The sequence below is a fragment of the Xiphias gladius genome, chromosome 6, assembly GCF_016859285.1.
Source record: "Xiphias gladius isolate SHS-SW01 ecotype Sanya breed wild chromosome 6, ASM1685928v1, whole genome shotgun sequence".
NCBI classification, from domain to species: Eukaryota; Metazoa; Chordata; class Actinopteri; order Istiophoriformes; family Xiphiidae; genus Xiphias; species Xiphias gladius.
Window position 1 is genome coordinate 7,697,849 of NC_053405.1, and position 22,004 is coordinate 7,719,852.

The following is a 22,004-nucleotide window of genomic DNA, read 5'->3' on the forward strand; positions in this document are numbered from 1 at the left end:
ATCAGCTCTTCCCCTACATTTTTTCCCCTCCTGCATTTTCCCTCTCTCGTTCTGTCTTTCACTCCCTGTCTCTCTTGGTCCATTTCCTTTTACCTCTATCAGCAGTTTTTCCTCTTCTCTTTGTAAAACTTTCCCACTGTGGCACCCTTTTGTTGCAATGATAAGGTGTTTCCACTCTGCGAAAGGAGCAGTTAATATGCCACATCTGGCCTTATAAAGTTATTTCCATAAAGTCCCTTTCTGTTTAAAAAATGCAGTGAACACACGGCCGCCCGTCTGCTTCTTTCTCTCCCTTTTGTTTCCCTCCCTCCTCTGCCTCATGGATGACAGTTCCTATTATCTCCTGGATAATAAGTTGCACAGATTAGCCATGGGGGCAGATGGGAGAGCAGGGATGTGGCACACTTTGTGTGTGTTTGTGTGTTTGTTTGAGTATGTGCCTGTCTGTGTTTTGTCCGTGTGTACATTTCTGCATCTGTGTGTATCTGCTTGTATTCATGGATTTCTGTTTAGCGGCGTGTGCAGCTATTAATGTTTGCCTGTCTGTGTTTGTGCGTCTGTTTGCCCGAGTGTGCTTCTCCTTTGTGTGTATTCCTGGATTTCTTTTCCAGCTGTGCGTGTCCATGTGTCTCGGCGCATCTGTCCGTCCGTGTTCGCGTCCGTCGGCCTGGATGCAGGCCAAGCATGTGCTTTCGTGTCTGGATACGTGTGCGAGACGGTACCTGCGGTTGAACACGCTACAAGAGGAACTGATGGGCCAAGTGCCATTACCCGATGATTGCAGCTAAAAGTCCCCATGCTAACGAGGACAGCTCATCATCATGGTGCTGGCAGACAGAGAGGCCACAAAGAACATCTGCAGTTCAGATTAGCAGCACTTGTGTGTTTAGTGTGTGTGCATTCTATATTCCTCGTCTGCTCTGTTCCCTCTCAGTCCTTCTCTATGTCCATACGTGTCTGTGTCTGTGTGTGGTTAGTCCGTGTATGATGAAGGGATTACTGCTAAGCACATTTTCAATAAGAAACCAGCCTCCCAGAGTGTGTGTGTGTGTGTGTGTGTGTAGACACACAAATATGAACACTCTATCGGTGTAATTGGCTGGCACCGGAGCCCAGTGTGAGTTGAGTTTGAGGGCATCCTTACACTGCACACTGTGGCTGTCTGTAATTGGCTTACGCTTCCCTCCCTGTGATGGGCTTATTCCCCTCCTAAACGGTGTCTGTCCACACACAGGCAATCAGCAACAGGAACGTAAACATGTGAGATGCAATTATACACCAACATCAAAACAAATGTTTTCCCATTTTGTTCTGCAGATGTTATATTTGCATATTTGTGAGGAATTAATTTTTCATTAAATTTTCCTACCTGCTGGGACAGGTGAGTGTGTTTAGACCCTGATGCATCACAAATCTGATTTCGCAACCAGCCTGGTGAGCCTTCGTCTTTACAATCCCCTGACTTCCAAAGAGGAGTTGATTAGGAGGGAACAAAACCCTATTTACTCGTTATCCTCTCTCATATGATCCCATTGTATGGGAATACTAAGAAAATGTGAAAGGGAATTCTGAATTGTCTCACTATGTGTGTGTCTGTGCGTATGTAATTACCGCAGCTGGAACCACTCAAAAGTGGCACCGACACATCTTCCACTTCAGTTAAGAGCAAATCACTCTCTTCCGCTCAGTTTGTGATTAACAGCCATCTGTTTCCTGTCTGCTTTAATCAATCCGCTCGTTTCCAATACAGTAAAGAATTGTAATAGCAACAAATGTAACCCCTTCAAAAAAATCCATAGACAAGTTTTTATTTTCGAAATCCCCTGATATACAGTGGCTGGTCCGGCTCAGTTCTGTTGGCTCAGCGTCTCATTTGGTGTTTAAAACCAAGTGTCGTCGAGCTGCATCTGGCACGGTCACACTTTGGTATGATTGATAAAGACACAGGAAAAGGAACAGCATTCAAAAGTTTGAAAGATCTTGCAGAAATGACAGGTGGTACTAAGGTGCACAGTCCAAAGGCCTTAATCGGTTCTTCTTTACAGATGTCCTTTCTATACCAGTTTAAGTCATGTTAGTGAGAGCTCCTTGACGGATTCAAGTCTTCTGTTTCTCTTGGAAGTTCTGACCTTCATGTTCTTTCATAGCTACCAAACCGACACTTAAAACTACTGTCCTCATTAGTAGAGATTGGACAACCTTCTGTCTTGCAGCCAAACTGGTAATTTTGAGTGATATCACAGCTTTGTGTCTTGTGTGAGTTAAAAATCTGAAGAAAATCTGAGGAGGAGGCGATGGGCTAAGTGTGTGAGCAAACCACAGAGCAAATTTATAGCACTAATACATGAGATAGAAAAAAGAGCAGCACTGAGTCCTCGGTAAGCTCGGGCAACTGCCTGAACAAAGGAAATACTTCAGAAAAAAAAGGGGAAAAAGTTTGTTGTTAGCGGGTTCTTCCATGCGGACATAGTCCCTGAGGAAATCCAGCAGTTAATGATCAAGGTTATCCGATGATTGTAACACCTGATTGTCCATAATGTCGGGTGCCAAGGTTCAAAGTAGAGAGGTCTGAGCTGCGGGGAGGACTGGTTGTTGGGGAACGTCTCGAAAACAGCGTTCATTCAGGTGGAAACGTGTGTGATTTGTGACATCAAGATCGTCAGCCGGTCGTAGTGAGTGGCCACACGCCCATTCCGATGTGAGAACAGCGTTTCCCTGATCCATACAGTCCATCTAATATTGCAGTTGTTATGCTAGTGTTGCTGCACTAACTGTAACACCCCGGTGTTGTGTCCAGTGGATAAAAAACTCTCCATTGGTGGCGAACTTTAATTGGGCCAGTGGTGGAATGAAACTAAGTGTATCTACACAAATACTGTACCAAGTATAATTTTGAGGCGTTTTTACTTTATGTCAGTATTTTCATTTAATGCGACTTTATACTTCTGGTCCACTACATGTCTGAGGCAACGTTGTACTTACTCTACTACAACTATCAGCTAGAGTTTCTAGTAACTTGTCAGATTAACATTTCACAACAAAACATACCAGCGGTGTATAAAATATGATGCCTTGTTTAGTATTAAACTACCCAAAAGTACATCAGCTCCACGTCTTACTTTAAGTAAAATTTTGAATGAAGGACTTTCGCTTGAAATGGAGTATTGCTATTCGTACACGTCCTGAACACTTCTTCTACCACTGATTAAGGGCTTACATTTTCTCCTTACCCTCTCGACCACACATTTCGGCTTAGGAAGGTCAGAGAAAAAAGTGCCAGGTCACAGGCGGCAGGAGGTTCTGCCTCATCGACCCGTTCCCACCCATCGCTTTTAGGACTGGGACGACTTTCACCCGATTCCCGTGTGGCCCTAATGACCCACATGTGCTCCGGAGACCCTCGACGTGTCAATCCCCCGGCAGAGCTTAAATACTTCTGACCCGCAGAGTCGGCCAGGACTGAAGACGCCTTTTGGACGAGAGGTGAAATGACTCGAAGAAATCTACGGCTAGTACAGCTGTTGCCTCTGACTTAGGATTTTCTAGATATTTAGGAAGGGAATGGCTCGGTGGTGAAGGGGACTACTGTTCTCCCTCAGCTCCTGTGCTCTTACTGCACAGCACCACCGCCATCTGCTGGTCACTGTTTTTCACGACGCCACATAACGGCACAGGAGCTGACACACATGCAAGTTCAGTGTGCACGTCAGCTTTCAGAGGGGTGTGATAGGGTTTACGTTTTCCTACAGTGTGTGGAAATATCAGCAGATGGTGTTTCAGAAGAGTCGCTATATTCCCTGTTATCAACCAGATAGTGTTCTGTACTTTGGACAGCAGAAATTCAACGTAAGAAGAATGCGAAGGCGCATAATGGGGCCCACTCACGTCAGGATCTGCAAGATTGTCAAATTTATCGGTTTCATTTGGTGTATTTCAAATTAGGCGATTCGCACATATTGTTTGATGTGGACGTTACCATGTGGGTGCATATTTTTATTACAGAGCAAACACAGTTTTGGTTCGGTCGCGACTGTTAAAGGTCAAAATGACATCCGAATGAAAAATGAATCCAACTATCCCACCACACAACAGTTTACCTGCCAATATTGTTCAGCCCTGGTTAATTATTTCTTTATTTATTTGTTGGAGTAACAAAGGAACACTTCCCAGTCGTTTGTACACAGGGTTTGACGACAACATGGGCCTGTCTTCTGTGTCTACAACTATTTCTGTTGTAAACAAAGAATTTACAACATCAAAAAACAGAAATGAGGCAGGAATCGGCTTAGTACTGGTCTAGGGTCAGTTTCAGTATAAAAAGGCCCTGTCAATCAATTTAGCAGTAATCGGAGGTGTATTCTGCTGAACATCATCTCTGTAAGAGTGTGAATATGAATATGTAAGATGCTTAACACTGGATCAAACACTCTCTTAAATGAGTCTTTTCCACTAATGTTTCAGTATCATGTCTTTCAGAAAGGGCCGAGCTGACAAGCTGATTCACTACGCATTGACACCATCCTAACTCCACAGTGGTTGCTGTTCTCTGTTGGAGATGATAGGACAACCATTAAATAAGCATTGAATAAGTTTTAAATCTTAATATTTATTTATTTAGAAGTACTTCTCTGGTTTGTAACATACAAGCCCGTTGTACAAGGAATATTACAGAGAGGTACAGGTTTTTACATTTGACCTGTCATATACATAGACTCGGATTTTCGGGGAGACATTGCCCTTATAGCTTAGACCAGTGTTGGATCTGCTTCATATTGTCCCCACAAAAGTCGACGGTAGCATTAAAGGGCACATGACACAGTCCACAACCTCGTCAAATCACACGTTTCCCATCCCACCATCCAGTCAAAGTTAGCTCAGGTAATCACATCATCAGGGAACACTCAGCATCATTTCTAATCATCCAAATTCCCCTCCAACAGAATCACTGGAATATTTGTCCATGCATACATAAGTATATTATATATGGTAAAAATATAGCATTTGGAATAAATACTTAATATAATTTTCAGAGCAAACTGTCAGACAATACTCGTTATATACTCTTCACAATACTGTATGTACATGTATTTGGCTGGATTTACAGAAACAGATAAAATATATATTTAACCCCATGTGAATCAGATCGGATTTCAGGTCTTTGGTGTTCAGCCAGTTATGAAACCTTATTACATCTGGGTCACACTGGATTAAACATATGGATGCTATTTACTTTAAGACTTAATACACAGGCACGGAAGACCAGATACACCAGATACGTGTCGCAGCACAGATCGGATCATTCTTTAGCCGTCTGTGTTGTGGGAAGCTACATAGACTCTCTTTTTTTTTTGTCCCTTAATATACAGACAACCAACAACGATCAGATGTACAGCACAGAGGTAAAACTCAGAGTTATACTGATCCTGTGTAAATGCAGCCTCAGTGTTGAGAGAATCTCTGCTACTTTGTGACTCAACGAATGAAGATGATCCGATTACTAAGCCACTGTTGAAAAATTCTCTTTGTTGCCGAGTAAATGCAGCCACTACTATATAGTTATGATACTTTATATAACAAGTTTATACTCATGTCAGTCTACATAGTCCCATATTAGCACCCATATTTATAAAGTGTCCGGTACTGGTGCAGGATCAGTGGTCAGACCACACTGCATCTCACAAAAAAAAGTTAAATTTAGATAGCTTACAAGACAGCACTACAGAGCCACGGCAATATAATGCTATTGTGATCGAAGAAAACCAATAAATTTGGAATCCAGCTGTATAAAATTTAATGAGCAGTTAGAAACTATCTGCCGCGTTTATTGTGACCAAAGGCCAGAGACTTGATTAGTTGACTGGAGACTGTAGAAAATGACTTATTTTCTGACTGTAAATGCAGACTGGACTGTCAAGAGACCGTAGTCACGGCAGTCGTTAAATCGAGTGGTATTGCCCTTTTTAGGTTCCGCCTTCAGTGACCCAGGGCTTTGCTTTCATTCAAAGATCAAATACGAACACGGGCCCTCAAAAAAGGACAAGAGCGCAGTTATCTACCTGTCATAATTATGATCGCAGCCAGAGGTCACCGGCACTTGCGTGTTTACAGGTAGAATGATTGATCCCTTTGTTTCTTGTAAACTTACTGACCTGTCTGACGTCTGCAGGGGTCACCGAGAGGGGGGAAGTGTTACGTTGAATTGTAAACATTTTATCGGACCAGTACTCCGGCTTTAAGATACTTTAGGAATATGGGTGTAGTTTTGTGGTAAACAGGAGAAAAAGGCCACTCTCTCTGGAACGCATCTCCTCTAAAGTAGGACGGTCATCTGATTAAGGCTAGACCAAAGCCACTCACCCTACCTAGTATTATGACCGAAAAGATAGTATTCCATTTTTTATTGCTTCTCAGACTGAAAACAAAAACTAACATCCATTGCTCCAGTATTCATCATCCCCTCAGTTTATCGTTTTGAATTATGAACGCCCGGAGGCAGGAAGAGGATGGACTAGTGTTAGTGAATTGAAAACAGGCAAAATCAGATCTTTGTGTTCAGGATCTTCTGAGCGACTAGTATCTTTTGTCGCACGCGGCAACGGACTCACTTCTATATCTGCCATACCCGCCGACACATACGTCTCCGTTAGTCCCATGATCCACGCCACAACAGTTAGACTCGCTACATTTGTTTTGTTTTTTTTCTTGGAATGTGTCCCAGCCAGCCTGACATTCATTGTGCATTTCGTAGCATTTGCATACACGATTTGATTTGGAACGAGCAGGTGAACAAGACACACAGTACATTTGAAGTGGGGGACGGAGACTGAGACAGAGAGAGAGAGAGAGAGAGAGAGAGAGAGAGAGAGAGAGATGTTAATCATGAGAACAGACAGTATTACAACATACTGTTGTTTAAGGACTATAAGACAACCAGCAGGGGGAGTAACTGTGTAATTGCATGCAGCACCTTCTGAAAAGTTCAATCTTCTTTATTAGAAGACTTTTGCCTTTCTTTAATCTGGTTATATTCTGGTAATAAAAATTCTTTCGTCTGTGTCCAACAGAAACATTTTATCTCCAACTAACACCTTTGTTTTTAACTATTTCACAGGTGATGATCAGCCATGTCAGATGTGAATAACATAGCTATGTCAAAAACAATACACTGAATGATGCCAAAGATCCACTGAATGAGGGGAAATTTGACCAGAAGTTCTATTAAGATACTTCGCAATTTATACTTTGGGACATGTAGTTTCTTCCGGACACCAATATTATAGAGGACTATCTACTGTGCACAAACACAATAAAAAACTCTCGTAGAAAATACATTTTCTGTGTTTGTATATGACTATATATGACCTATACTATGTTCTCAATAATGGCTTATGTCCAAATATGAAAAGGAGGATGCCAATGTCATAAAAGAAAAATAGATATCGTGTCACAATGTTAATATCATGTATTTGAAAGGTAGATCATGTGCTTAGTATTTTGCTTGACAAGCTAGTTTGATGATAAGAAGCAGCAGTTCATCAGAGTAACTCTTCATCCCTTTGCCAGTCCATATATATATATATATTTATTTATATATATATCGATTCTCACCCTATCACTCTTTGTAACACCCTGTCAATTACACTTGTCCCTATCATCAATTTCCCCAGCCCCCTTCGTTGTCTGTCCACTGAGTGGTTGATGCAGCATATCCATGAACGCCCACGGGGCATGTTGGCCGGGATGTGGAAGAAAAATGTGGGCGTACATTGCAGGACGTTCCAGTCGCAGAGGTTTGTCCGTGAGCTCCCATAATCCCGCGGTAAACAGAGCACAATCACTTTTAGCCAATGGTCAAACAGAGTATGTCCTGTATGGTGTCACCGTGTCTTTATTTCAGCTTTTTCCCTCCATGTTAGTGTGTAGAGGGTCTTGAAATAGGAGGGTTGGGGTCGGGAAGCTTAAGGTGGTTTGGAAGAGCAAACGGGGTCGGCCTGGCTCAGTGGAGGTCTGTTGTGGACGGGGTCTTGGAGGCTTGGGTCTCGATGTGGGCCTTCAGGAGGTCAACTATGTCTTGGTGGGAGGCTCCCTCTGCCACCGACAGTGCTGTCTGACCATTCTGAGGGGAAAACAGAGAGCAAGACATTGCAGTGACTGTTCTTATCCTGACAGTGGCAGTGTTGTGTTGCTCTTCCTCTAGCGATTGGCCACTACATTACACATGTGCATATATGCTGCACCTACCCTGATACAGAGCTCTGGTCAGTATCTGGAAATAAGTGAAAGTATTTTGCCTTTCTTGAAACACAGTGGAGATCAGGATTTGTTGCGTTTCTGTAAATCTGATCTAGTAATTCACTTCCAAAAATCACACATCAGGATGTGCAAGAAAACTATAATAACACACCATAACGCTTCTTTGCATTGTGCAGAAATTGCCTATTTAATAGCCAGAGTTAAACCATAAGCCTGGGGAGGTTTTTGTAGGATGCCATGAAAGGGAAATGGAAGAAATGTGCCAAGGCATACAAAGCTGTTATATCAAATTTTTTCATTTAATACAGAAATCTTCTAACTCCTTTCTGTAGCCAGGGCACCACAGATTCTGCCAAAAAGACCTATGAAAATTGGAAAATGTGTTATTGTTGCTGTATATATTTATAGACTAAGACATGATGTGATACCTTTCAAGCCAGTATCCTCTCAAATATAGGGCCCTTATTAGTGGTTTATTCCCAGCATTTGGTTGTATCTGCACTAGTATTCACATACAGTAATAATACTGCCAAGCATTGTTTTGTCATTCATATTAAAGCAATAAAGTGAATTTTAATATAACGAACCAAGCTTTTGGGAGATCCACCTATTGGTCACTCTTAACAGCTCAGAGCACTGACAACAATATCTTGTTTTACCAATAAATTTGCTCTGGTCTTTTATGCTAATACTTTAGCATGTGCTACATATGTCAGATGGTATCATCCAACTGGTAATAGCCAAAAAAAGAGGACTGATATTTTAGCAATTATCAAAGCGGGAGAGCTAAAACTGTATTGGTGTCCTTGTGGATAAAACTCTTCCCACCACTGGAAGAACAAACCATCTCCAAAGTGCAATCTCTTGCAAGCCCATCACAGTTTAAGATGGGTTGGGTGCTTGACACGGAGACATCAGTTAAGACACACGGCTAGAAAATTTTCCCGGCTCAGTAAACTGCCAATGTTCTGTCATCATCGTGCATCATTCCCACCGCGTGTCTAGGTGTTTTCCATTTATTCTTTTCATCAAAGGCTACATATTAGATATTACAGCAAACTAGAGCAGACAAGGCCGCATACTGAGAGAGACATCTTGTCTCACGGGAACACAGACGTCTCAAAACGGTGTGAATGCTCTGTATCACACTTTGTGCAAATTTCATCAACCTGTTAAAGAAACGGCTTCATTTGCCTGCATATAATTTAAAACGGCTGGCCAGAGCTGCTTATTTTTGGACGATGTTTGTCCCACACTGCCACCAAATATAGTAAAGTAATCTACCAGAGGCATGTGGCGGATGTATAGGACGATTGCAGGATACGTCTGAATAGATTCGACTCGGTCCTCCAGCAGCCAGGTTTTGATGGACAGGCACTAACGAGACTCGTATCCCTCGGGAACTAGAATCAGAGCCCACAGGTGGATGCAGGTGTGGAGGTTCGGGTTTATGAGATGTTCAATGAGCAGCAGCAGCAGAGTTGCTATAGTTTTTGTGGCATTGTGCACAGGATTGGTAAAAATGGCAAGTCCACTGGCAGAGCAAGGCATCGGCCGTCGTATGGCCATTTTAACCAAGTAGAGGAATCAATAATGCACTTGGTTGAGCAATCAATCTACTGTGTGCAGGCCAGGCAGCAAATAAGTAGCTGTTGAAATGAAGCAGTGATTCCTGGCATCTCTCTGAAGAATTAACCTTCATGGAAGAGTCACAATGGCTAAAATGAAGCCAAAGGCAGCACAGACAGTTTCGCTTGCCACTTGCTCCATGTTTAAATCAACCACTGTGGGGATTAGAGGCGAACCCACACTGAAGCCGTGGTTTTGCCTACAGAGAGCGCCTCTTTGATTTGTCTCTGTATTTTATGAAAGCAGTGTTTAAACACAGGTCTATCAGTGAGCATATCTGGTCTGGTTGAGCTGTATTTCTTTTTATTTATACAAGATATAAATGAAACCTGGCAGCACATTACGGCGACAGTTCACCCATGGGATTGCAATATAATAAACATCAGTGGAGATACACTGTTTATGCACTGAAGTGCAGTTAGCATAGCATAGATAAAGTGGGGTCCAAGAGTCTGACACCACTTTCCCATTCCCTTAAATGGGAAAGTGGTGTCAGACACATTCAGAGGGCATCTCAGCTTCTAACGCGCACCTTCTAAACCATATTGGACGAAAGGTGAAACATCTTTAATTTTACAACAGCCCAGTCGACAATGTAATTTCAACCTTGGAGAATAACACCATACCTTATCTATGAGGCTGGTGTCACAGCAGCCTGTCTCCAGCAGCAGAAGAGCGATGTGTGTGTGTCCATGTTCACTGGCGCACATCAGGGCCGTAGATCCCTCGCGGTCCTGGGCATTTACATCCGCGCCGCAGCTCAGGAGCAGCTTCACCATAGCAACGCGGCCGTGGCTCACTGCGAGCATAAGTGCCGTCTGGCCGGCCTAGAAAGAGAGTGAGAAACGCAGGGAATTAGAAGTAAACAGCGCGCGGGCATGTGTGAGAGGGAGATTAATTGATATATGGAGAGAGATGCAGTGTCGGGGGGGGAGGGAGTAAAAGAGGGACAGAGGAAGAGGAGAAGGGGGGGGTATGACGAAATGGTTTCAGAAGATCAGAATCTTTCCATCAGAAGCAACTGATAACTGGATATCTGTATACAGGTTAAAATTACAACAGACAAAGCAGATTCAATCATTTTTTAGGACCCGTATGAAGATAAATTCACACTAAATTTCGAAACTTCTTACACTGCGTTAACATCCAAACGGTACATGGGCTCTTGTGACCTCACTATATGCCTGTGTAGCCTAAAAATGCTATTTCTCGTTGTTTATCAATTCAGTTTGCTTTCCACTAAAGATTGACTTGCTGTCGAGAACAAACAGCTGACGTTATGCGTATTCCTCTAAAGTGACCCAATTGTAAAAACGTCCTAACAGCCCATAAATTTCCCTGGAGGATTTATTCAATTCCCATAGCTGCGGTGCCTGAAGTTCAACTTCCTTCACAACGATAACACCTCATACAATACAGCAAGTCCTTTGATATTCAACAGGTCCGTGACAACACCAGGGAACCCATTAGTAGGTGCGAGCATATGTATATCGTATAATACCTGTCTTGAGCGTGCATTGACGTCCCCCAGTCTCAGCAGTTGTTGTGCCGCCTCCAGATCATCGTGGCTCTCAGCAGCTGTTAGTGCAGCAAGCATCACTGGAGTATAGCCCGCCTTGTTCACGTTGTCTGTTTCGCATAGACCTGAACAAACACACAGTGAGTAAGAGACGTTGTGTACATGACCTCATCTGGCCAATATCTTGCCTTTACTTTGAAATGCATGCCTGTATTTATGCCACTCTGTTCTAAATTCCAGCTGGGATTGCAGCTGTGTGTACTTGTATCTCACCAGTGTCCAGCAGCAGTTTGACCACTGGGAAGTTTGAATGCGACACACTGTAGTGGAGAGCCATATTCCCGTTGCCGTCTGTTAAATTAACAACATATGGCAGGAGAGTGGGCGTGGTCAAGCCCACTTGTCTCAGGTATAATCTGACGGTATCGGCCTGCGAGTCTTTCTGACTGGAGACCCTGAACCACTCCTGGTACAGCACCACTAAAACCTGACGCTGAGGAGAGAGGAAGCAGATGAAAGATAGAAATAAAAAGGCTGCCTGTGGCAGCATTTTTATTGTTCCCAGAGGCTGTAGAGCCGCTTCCATTTTCAGGCAGAGGAAAAGCACAGTAAACAACATTACTCCACGTTATTCTACTCATTGAAGTCAAACAGCTCTATCAGAACATCAGAAAAAAAAAAAAAAACTGAAGCATTTCCCTAAACAAAAAAAGTTTTATTACTGTTTCAGAAGCTAAATATGGAAAGGGAAGAGGGCATCATTTTTCCAGCATTTGAAAAAGACACAAACATTGCAAAAGTCTGTAGCTGATGCAGTTCGGAGGTCAGACCAACAACCAAGAACATTAACTCTGCAGTAAGATCAGTGTGGATTTAAGAAAGTACAGAGATTAATTCTCCACAACTCTGAAGAATCAAAATAGCCAAAAGAAATCCTTACCATTTCTTTGTCTGGGGATGAAACCTCTTCCATACGGTCCTTTACATAGAGGCAAGCATCTATAAACCCTTTGTCAATTTTGTCCCTGAAAACAAAGACCAGACACCACAGTAAGGAGCAGTATTTCATGGCCCATCTTACATATTTTTTCTAAGTGTCTTTTTGTCAAGAACTTTCAAGCAGAGCTGGAAGCAAAAAACAAAAACCAAAAAACATCCAAATTTAACCCAGCACACTCCACATCTGTTCTTTCCACTGTTTTCTTTACTGCTTTTTCAGGTTCAATGTGGAGCGAGTCGGCTGCACTGGTTCTTGAGTAAATTCTGTCTGGGAAGAAAACAAAAGATAAAAGATGCCTCGCGCAGCTCACTCACACACACACACACATCCGTCAACGCTCTGATACGTTAATAGCGCATGCAAACCTCGATGGTAACAGTTTACACTGATTCACTGCCCAGTAATATCCACCAAGCGCTCATACTGCTCGTCCATCACGCACAGTCACACCGTACATCTCGCGCAGCACTTAGCCTGAGTGGGTCACAATGTGCACTGTGCCATCGTGTGGTGCTCCAGCCATAACACACACACACACACACACACACACACACACACAGATGCACAGGCACACGCACACACACACATAAGAATGATCAGACAGGTGCTGAATGATAACTTAATATAAGTCCTGCTTTCTCCCAGGGACCCCGTCTACTGTCTGAGCGGCCCTCAGCCCTGTCCACATACCTGAGACAGACAAGTGATCATTCAGTGACAGGGAGGACAACATTGCTGGTTATTTGCTTATTGTCACAGACCCCTGGCACCTAAGGGAATGAGGTGTGAATGTATGTCTGTGTGTCTGTGGGAAACTTCTATTAGAGCGAGAGCAGCTTGTAACTGAAGTGTTTAGGAGCAAGTTGCGTCTGCGTGTGTGAGGCTTACATTGAAGTGCACAAAGTGTGAACAGAGGCGTGTGTGCGTATAAAACAGAGGCCGACAGCGCGTGACTGTGGCAAGATATCAAGAGGTAAGCAGGGATGTACGAAAGTTTAAGTAGGTATGAGTGTGTGTTAATTGGATTTCTGTGTGTGTATGTGAGGCCCACTGTGTGCTGAAGAGTCCATCAGCACCTGGCTCAGACAAAGTATGTAGGCTGCAGCTGGACACAAAACAAAGCCCTCACTTGTGCCTTCCTGACTTCACCGTCATCTTTAAGGACGTATCGTACGGGAGCCGGTTCATTATTGCTCACAGTAAATGTGCTTACATTCTATCATTTACTTTATGATCTAAAGATGGTGGCAGGGTCCGTCTTTTTTTCCATCCCCGAATATGAGACTATTCTGTGCGCTCGCCACGTTCACATTCTTTCATTGACTGTGATTGCGAGCAGCGACTGCGGTGAGCAGCTTCGTATATATGTAAATATACGTTGGATGTGACGGGCCGGTCCCGGCTCCCACACTGGCAGTCTTGAGCACTCGAGCGCACGTTCACGCACTGAAATATGCCAACACGCAACACAGAGTCCACTTAACCCCACACTGGATGCACGCTTTTCCTAATACTGCTTCGATGCAGTATTCAGAGCCAAGTGTGTCCCACGGTTTGCCGCAGTCTACTGTGCCACGCCAGTCCGGCCGTTGGTGGTCCTGTGCCTATAAGCTAGTTTTAGGAGCGACATCAATCAACAGACACAGCAGAAGCTGAAGTTTACATGCTGAATTTGGCATAAATATTATTATTCAAATCCACACACTACAAAGTTATGGCAGAACCTCCGCAGATGGTTGTCGTTTAATATTAACAATCTGCTCTCAGTGTCTTAATGAGACTAGCAAGAATATTTGCAAAATATGAAAGCGTCAACATCAGTGTTGAATATCAGATCCTTTATCAGGGAAATATATTCCTTCCTTAAAAATTTCATCAGATGTAAATGTTTTCAAAATGATATCATTTTATGTCTCTTTTATATACAGTAGGCCCCCCATGCTTCTAGATAATTTGATTTAGTATAATTGATTTATTAATCTGAACTCAATCGAGCCATGTATTTGTACTTGAGTGATGGGATCATCCTCGTTAAATGAGTGTGCCCCAATGAGCTCCGATAAACTTCCACATGCTTGCAGCCTTAACAGGCACTCGGACACTGTGGCAGTTACCTGAAATACGTCACTCGCAAATGCAGCAAGTGTGGGTATTGGGACGCGCCCGACAACTGAGCCTTTTTTCAACCTGCTTCATCTAGCCTTCACTCTCAGCAGTCTCTACTGGCATTGGAAACTTCTAGGAGACAACACAGGCAGACCATGGTTACCGGTCACAGTTCTCGGTCCCCATGTCCCCGTGTGGTATCTCTTTAGCTGATTCAATCTGTAGTTACATTTCTGAGGAGGCGCACATGTGCCGTGCTGTAGCCTACGGTGGCTACGTGCATACAGCACTAGCCACGGTGTAACCACGTAATGCACAACAATAATTGAAGCTCTGCTGTCTCACTCACCCAGCCTGTTCTTCCTGGAGCTCCTGGCTGCTCTCTGGATCAAGCAGGCCTCTTTCACCCTCCTTCTCTCCAGCCACAGCACCTCCTCCCTCAGCTGAGAGCTCTGCATCCTTGCCCTGGATCTCTGCTGCCTTATCAGGCTTCTCTGCCGGCGGAGACTCCTTCTCCTTTTCCTTCACCGACTCTTTTTCTGAGCTGTCTTCCTCCTCCGCCTCCACCTTCGACTTTTCATCTCCACTGGACTCTTCGCTAGAAGTCGTCTCATAGCTGGAAGAGGACACACAAGTGTGCATATGCACAAACTTGAGAATAGACACCAAAATCATCCAGATTATACCATCTGTGGTGAAGCTCTTACATACTCTGGCCTTTTATTAATGACTGAAAGTGACATTAAAAATATTATAATAAATACTGACTTATGAAGCTTACTTTTCTTAAGTAAAAGTTAGCATGTGTATAAAAATTAGATATACACAGAAGGAGCCACATTAATGAAACACCCAATCAGCTAAAACTAATATGAAAGCACTAAAGTAAACTTTGGCCAAGGCTAGATAAATACTAACAGGTCATTCCCCTCTAGACCTCAAATGTGACATGAAGAAGATGCTTGTCTAATGCAACCTTGGCCCAAATATCCAAAACATCCTTCAAACAGTTATACATATACAGAAAAATCCATATGTTTGGTATTTTTTCACACTCACATATGAAACCTTGGACAAAACACAACCCTGTGAGGAAGGCTGCTGATATATTTAGAATAGTGGGCATTGCTGGTGTAACGTGTGTGTGTATGTGTGTGTGTGTGTGTGTGTGTGTGTGGGAGTGGGAGTGAGAAGGTCGGTGATCATTGGGGTGTATCATGAAAGCACCTCTGCGGGACCAATGATCATTTAAGTCTTATACTGAATAGCACTGATTCATGCTTCTTTGTAGACATACACACACGCACCCACGCACACACATACGCGCACGCACCCACGCACACCCAGACACCACACCACAATCGGCGTTCAGGGGCCACAGCATTCTCTGGATTCCAGAGGAGCTCAAGGGAGAGCAAAGATAGGTTAGACCATCCAAAGAGAAGGAATACAAACAGCAGCCGACTTCCTAGTTGGGGCAGAAGCCTAAAGATAGTCAGAGAAAATATTGTTGTCTGACATATTTGTCTCATTATAAATAACATCTATTCAATTTTCTTATGAATAGAGTGGTGTTACATAGAAATGGAGAGATATTTATTTCCTGGAACAGGGGTTAAAAACTCAAAAGAGACGAAGTAGATATATGATCTTTGCAATACCACTGATAATTCTCTGTTTGTTCTGGAGAATGGCTATGTTTGCTGATCATTCTGAAACGGGGAGGATGGAATAGACCTTGCCACGGCACTGCTGTGAAAAAACAAAAGCAAAGGCGAGCAGGTCACAAAAGAGTGAAGCTCAGGAATGTAAGACAAGGAACGTGGGAATAAAACAAATCTGCTATACCACCCAGGCATTTCAGTCACAACTTTCCATATAAGTGATGAAGAATACTGGACATGTTGCGTAGAGAAAACAAGAAAGAAATGTATGATCAGATGTGTTGCTGGACAGAAGAAATTGGGTGTTTTACTATTTTACTGATAGAATGATAGACAACAAAATAATATTTAACAGTTTTAATAGTTTTTTACAATCCATTAAATGATTAAAGTATTTCTATTATTTATGTATTTGTTTACTCTTGTGATCCATTAAACTGGTGGCTCCTAATCTTTTTGGCTCCCGGCCCCCCATTACAACGCAATGTATCATCCATCGTCACCACTTGCATTTGTCTGAGTCATGACCACATCCACCAGAGAATGATTTAGTTTTTTCCTGTTTTATTTGAATAATTTTAGTGGCCTGAAGATAAAATCCCGAGTAATTCTCAATGACAAAAGAGGAAAAAGACTGGAGGAATGTCTGGAAAAATAAATATAATTTTTTGTAATATGAATATTTTTTTTCAGCTTTCCCATCCTGTGAATTGTCTTGGGACCCCTTACATTTATTTTGTGACCCCTTGAAGGGTCCCAACCCCCAGGTTTGGAGCCAATGTATTAAGATGGTTTTCGTGTATGATGAAAAATTCCCCCGAAGAAAAAGCTGACAAATGTCTTGGCTGCTGTAGCTTTGACAGAGAGGTAGATCACTTTCAAGCCCTGTGTGCGCAGCTGTGGTAATTACTATGTGCGGATGTGTGTGTGTGTGTGCATCTGTGTATATGTTTGTTTGTCTGCAAATGTGACTGTTAATGAAAGTCTACACTATGAGGACAGAAGTCCGTCTGCACAGTCACATTTTAGGGACCCACTTCCCGCTTCTGGAGACAAAGTCTGGTTAACTGTAGCGTTAACCAATTTTTATTTTCGGAAAAAGTTAGCTTTACACAGGGAAAGCGTCCAGAGTATTTTTGTCAGTCAACACAATGTCCTCACAAGTTGCAAAAACACGTGCGTGTTTGTGTGTATGCAGGTGCTTCATGTTAGAACTGTAACACCAGACACGTAACTATATCAGACCGTCCAGAAACAATAATCTTCCTGCCTAGAGAAATACCTTTGTTCTTCCAACCACTACCACCTGCTTACTTAAAATTCATCGGCTTTTTACGACCACACTTAAACACGCACACACATACGACGCAAACACACACCGCATCCAGCGTCAGCAAATGCTGACATAAGCTGACTCGCACAAAGCACCGAGGTATCATCAGCACCGACAAAAATATGCACACACGTCGCATGACGTGCAACACATATTCATACGTACACACATTCACACTTGCGGTAGCAGAAGCGAGGTCAAATTCAGGGCAGCGTGCCTGCACATGATCCCCGGACGATTAACAGCACAACGCACACGTGTGAGCCACAGCTGGATTTGGTTCACATCTAGGGTGGTCAAAGTCAGACGAACAATGAGAAAGCCGTGACAATCAGCTAACTGAAAAACAATTAAAAGGTGAATGCTTCACCACAAACAAGCAGTTCGTTTTAATCTATAACCGATGGAACCATTGATATGAACTGACCACAACACTTATGTAGCCTGAGAATCTGTGACTATCAGCTATCGTTTTGCCTGCGAGTAATTTGTACTAAAAAACTTGTGGGGTATATTGGAATGAAGAATATTGCTGCCACTGCCCATGTCAGATGATCAAATATTTACCTGGCTAAAATGTATTTACACTATTAATATAAACAAAATCTTACAAATGAGGCCTCCAGTGTTTATCTCTGAGAAAAAGACTGACCGGTTATAATTTATGTGTAAGTAAAATGTTCTATACTTTTACTAAGTGTTTGACCACCTGGATATAAGTAGCGACAGATATTCAAAGTGATTGATCGCTGCTTTTGTACCTTAGAGAAATGTAGACAATACTGCTTTCTTTAGCTCTTCCTACAGGAAAACCAAATATCCAGGTATTATTATGTGACAAACTGTACCTCTTGAGATTACCTGGAGTCATTGTCTGGCTAACAGGCTAATCCGACTGAAGCCACTTTGCAGAATGAAACACATTAAACCTGACAACTCAGATACGTAATCCTTGTTTTTGAAGAATTTTGTTATTAAATCTGAAGAAAATAGAATATTACATTTAATTACTCTGCTACTGTGTCCAGAAAAGATATCTAAGGGTAAATTCTGCTGTAGAAAAAAAAGAGTAACAAAACATGCACAGACACAAAAATAAAATGCACAAAAACACACTGAAGCCCACACAAACATATTAATCACTTAGAAATTGGACGCTGATTAAAAAGAAGATTTTACCCTCCATTCACCCCAACAAACTTCAGGTTTTTCTTGGCTCCCTTATTCCCCTGCTTGTCAGCAACACCATTTTTCTTCATAATAGATTTGAGACCTGGTGAAGAGGAAGACAGAGACAGAGACAGAGAGAAATAGAGTGGGAGATAAAAAAGAAAAGGGGAGGGGGGGTAAAAATCATTAGGCTTCAGTGGAATTTGGATGTGGCTGTGTTTATGTATTGTCTGTGTGTGTGTACAGCATATTAATGTAATCCAAAAACGCGTCATACTTAAACACAAAATACAGCACGAGTATGTCAGGGCCACATATGAGCATTTTTAAGATCCGTCACCACTATGATTAAGTTATGGTTAGGTTTAGGTCACTAAAACCACTTGATTTAGGTTTGGTCACTTTAATAGTTAAAATAAACCTATATTGAATACTGGGGACCCCAAGCATTTGTTATATGAATACAGTTTGATAATAATTTCTACCGTACTTGCACTTTCTGTAGATGACAACATGACTTGAATGCAGAACATACGGACAGATTCAAGGGAAAACCTGAACCACATGAGTTTAGAAAGGACATGAGGGGTCACTGAGTGGTTTGAGGAAAACAAAAATGATGTGAAGTATATGCTATTGCCTTCACAGTTACCAAATCTAAATCCAATTGAACACCTACAGGGGATTTTCGAAGGATGTGGCTCATCCCTCCGTTAAAGTTACAGAAACTTGTTGCATCTATGCCAAGGAGCACTGAAGTTGTTATGATGGCTGGTGGTGGCCAAACACCTCACTGAAATACTTGATGTGGTTTCATATTTCTTTGTCACTATTTATAAAAATGACGGTAAAAACTAGCTCTGTGATTGAACAACAGCCTTTATAAAAGCTTGTCTACCCACCTACAGACACAGTATTCAGTCACTGTTGCTATTCAAAGCAAATTCTTTTTCTTTAAACACATAACAATTATTAAGAAGCAGTGCATTTTTCTCAAACACGAGTAGTTTATACTATAGTTAAATTAAATTATAACTCTATAGGCAATGAGTCAACGCAGAGCACCATAGTGGTAATGGTATCTGAGACGGACATTAATAGTTTGCATAGGTTGACTGTATTTCCTTGTGCTAGTGTATAAGTTTGCCTACTTGTTTCTGTGTGTACTTGTGTCGATGTATAAATATCAGAGCATTTTGAGCCTGTATGAACCTCTGGCTGCATTCACAAGCAAGTGGAGCTCCTCAAATTGTGTGGAATCCTTGTGTAGGCAGAGAAAGGGGAAGCTAGGGCCACATCTGTCTACACATCCGTACAATAAAAACAATAAAACCAATATGGGAGGTACCGCACTGTCTTAATATGAGTGCCTGATACGGGACGGTAAACATTTAAGGATTACACAAGGATAATATGATATTTATTTGGATAATATTTGCTATGAGCAGTGATCAGCTGACTAGTGTCGTTATTTTGACTCTACAAACGCAGTCCAGGACCACACAAAGTATCTCCCGGGCGATGTACACAGGTCAAGTTTACGGGCCTTATTGACAACAATCAACCTTGACATTGTCAGGCCTACTTATGTATGTAACTACCCGATAATTGATTCTGCTCGGGCTCCTTTGCTGACTCCTCTTGGCTCTAAGCCCGGTGCGGCTGTCTTAGTTGTGCCTGAGAGCAGACATGGCGCAGAGGCTCTGTAATGTTTTATGCAAGGACATAGGGATGTGGCTTTGAGCCAGAAATCACTGGCTGAGAAGATCCCAGCGACAACCTTCTAAAAAGAATGATGCTTTTAGATCTAGTATCTCTCAGGAGACAGCAGCAGGCAGTGGTGAGAGGGGAGGTTTAGAATATATTTAGCATTTGAATACATCCTGTTGCTAACTTCTAATAAATAAAACAATGGTGTAATTTAACCTTCCCTCACTTTGTCAGAGAAACTTCACTCATCCTTACAAATCTCCACAGCTTAACTCCAGTCTGTGATGACTAGGATGAGGGAGAATTCTCAATGTGATATTGTGGTTTCTGTCTCCAATTTATGTAGAAGGCGAACACTGGTGTAATTTGTGGTCAAAGAAGTCGGGATGGGAATCTCATACGTCAAAGATAGAGACACCAGCCCCAAAGAAACAATCAAGTTGAGACACATATATCTAGGCAAAGACACGCACACACGCACACAGACACGCACGCACGCACGCACACACACACACACACACACACACACACACACACACACACAAAAAGCACTTAAAAGTACTCTCGTATACTGTACTCCCAACACTGAACTTAAAATGAACTCTAAACATAAAATATGTGTGTGATAGCAGAGTGATCCTGCACTTGAGCTCCCTGTCCAGAAACAGAACAGTGAGACATCAAGGGAGGGAAGAAAGGCATTGCCTGTTATGTGTGTGTGTGTGTGTGTGTGTGTGTGTGTGTGTGTGTGTGTGTGTGTGTGTGTGTGTGTTTGTCTATACTATGCAAAGCACGAAATATGCACTTCATGTGCTCTTGGAGACCATCGAACCATGTAATTTCACCAGTGCTTAAAAACATGTGTATTTCCACCTTCATATATGACAGCCAATAGTTACCGTATCTTTGAAACAGCATGTATTGTATATAGACATGCAAACGTGCTGCCACCATATATGACCAAAAGCACAATGTTATGATGCAGTTTTACAGTTTTTCACAGATTAATGTTATTACTTTACCTTACCTCTGTTACACTAATGTTGCTGTAATTCAAAGCAGGTATAAATATAAGAGACAGCTTGTACTTGTATATCTTATTTGTATTATATATGATAAACTACATATAATCAAGTTGTGCAAACAGATTTAAAAAAATATGAAGTAGAAATGTGGCGCACTGAGTGAAGCGATGGTCTCTGCAATGTTAGAGAAGCCTCAGAATGAGATGCTAGAGCAGAGTAGATTGATGGAAATCAAAAAAGAAAATATACCAAATAAAGATAATATAACTTTGAACTAGAAGGCAAGGCAGATATTTCCCTTTCAGCAAGACCACTGAAAATAATTGGGAGAGTATTAAAGTTCCCCTCTAGACACGTTTTAAAGTATGTTAAAAAAAAAAAAAAAAAAAAAAAATCTCTGAAAAGGGTTTGGAAGCACATGTACGCTTACTTCCTCTATGAGAAATTCTTGATCTATGAATATTCAAATGTGAAAATATCACAGGCCTTGTGCCCCGCCCACCACTGCTGATTGTGCTAGGTCGACAGGTTAAAGAGCAGTGTGCGTCAAGATGGTGTTAGAGGACACATCAGATAGGTTCAGCCGTACAGGTTT

The 22,004-nt window shown here is 42.2% G+C and overlaps 1 protein-coding gene across 5 annotated transcripts in view; it reads right to left on the bottom strand.

Moving 5' to 3' along the window:
• Nucleotides 1-4,626: 4,626 nt before the first annotated feature.
• The window catches only part of kank4 (KN motif and ankyrin repeat domains 4), an 81,911-nt gene continuing 64,533 nt past the window's right edge, over nucleotides 4,627-22,004 (bottom strand). For 4 of the 5 annotated variants that reach the window (XM_040128401.1, XM_040128399.1, XM_040128403.1 and 1 more), the window contains exons 4-10: nucleotides 18,684-18,777; nucleotides 14,857-15,123; nucleotides 12,342-12,426; nucleotides 11,675-11,894; nucleotides 11,384-11,526; nucleotides 10,509-10,709; nucleotides 4,627-8,116 (exon numbers count right to left, since the gene is read on the bottom strand). In XM_040128401.1, the coding sequence (XP_039984335.1) occupies nucleotides 7,997-8,116; nucleotides 10,509-10,709; nucleotides 11,384-11,526; nucleotides 11,675-11,894; nucleotides 12,342-12,426; nucleotides 14,857-15,123; nucleotides 18,684-18,777 (1,130 nt within the window). In that variant the 3' untranslated portion in view covers nucleotides 4,627-7,996. The remainder of the gene's footprint in view (nucleotides 8,117-10,508; nucleotides 10,710-11,383; nucleotides 11,527-11,674; nucleotides 11,895-12,341; nucleotides 12,427-14,856; nucleotides 15,124-18,683; nucleotides 18,778-22,004) is intronic. The other variant, XM_040128404.1, reaches the window with a different exon arrangement.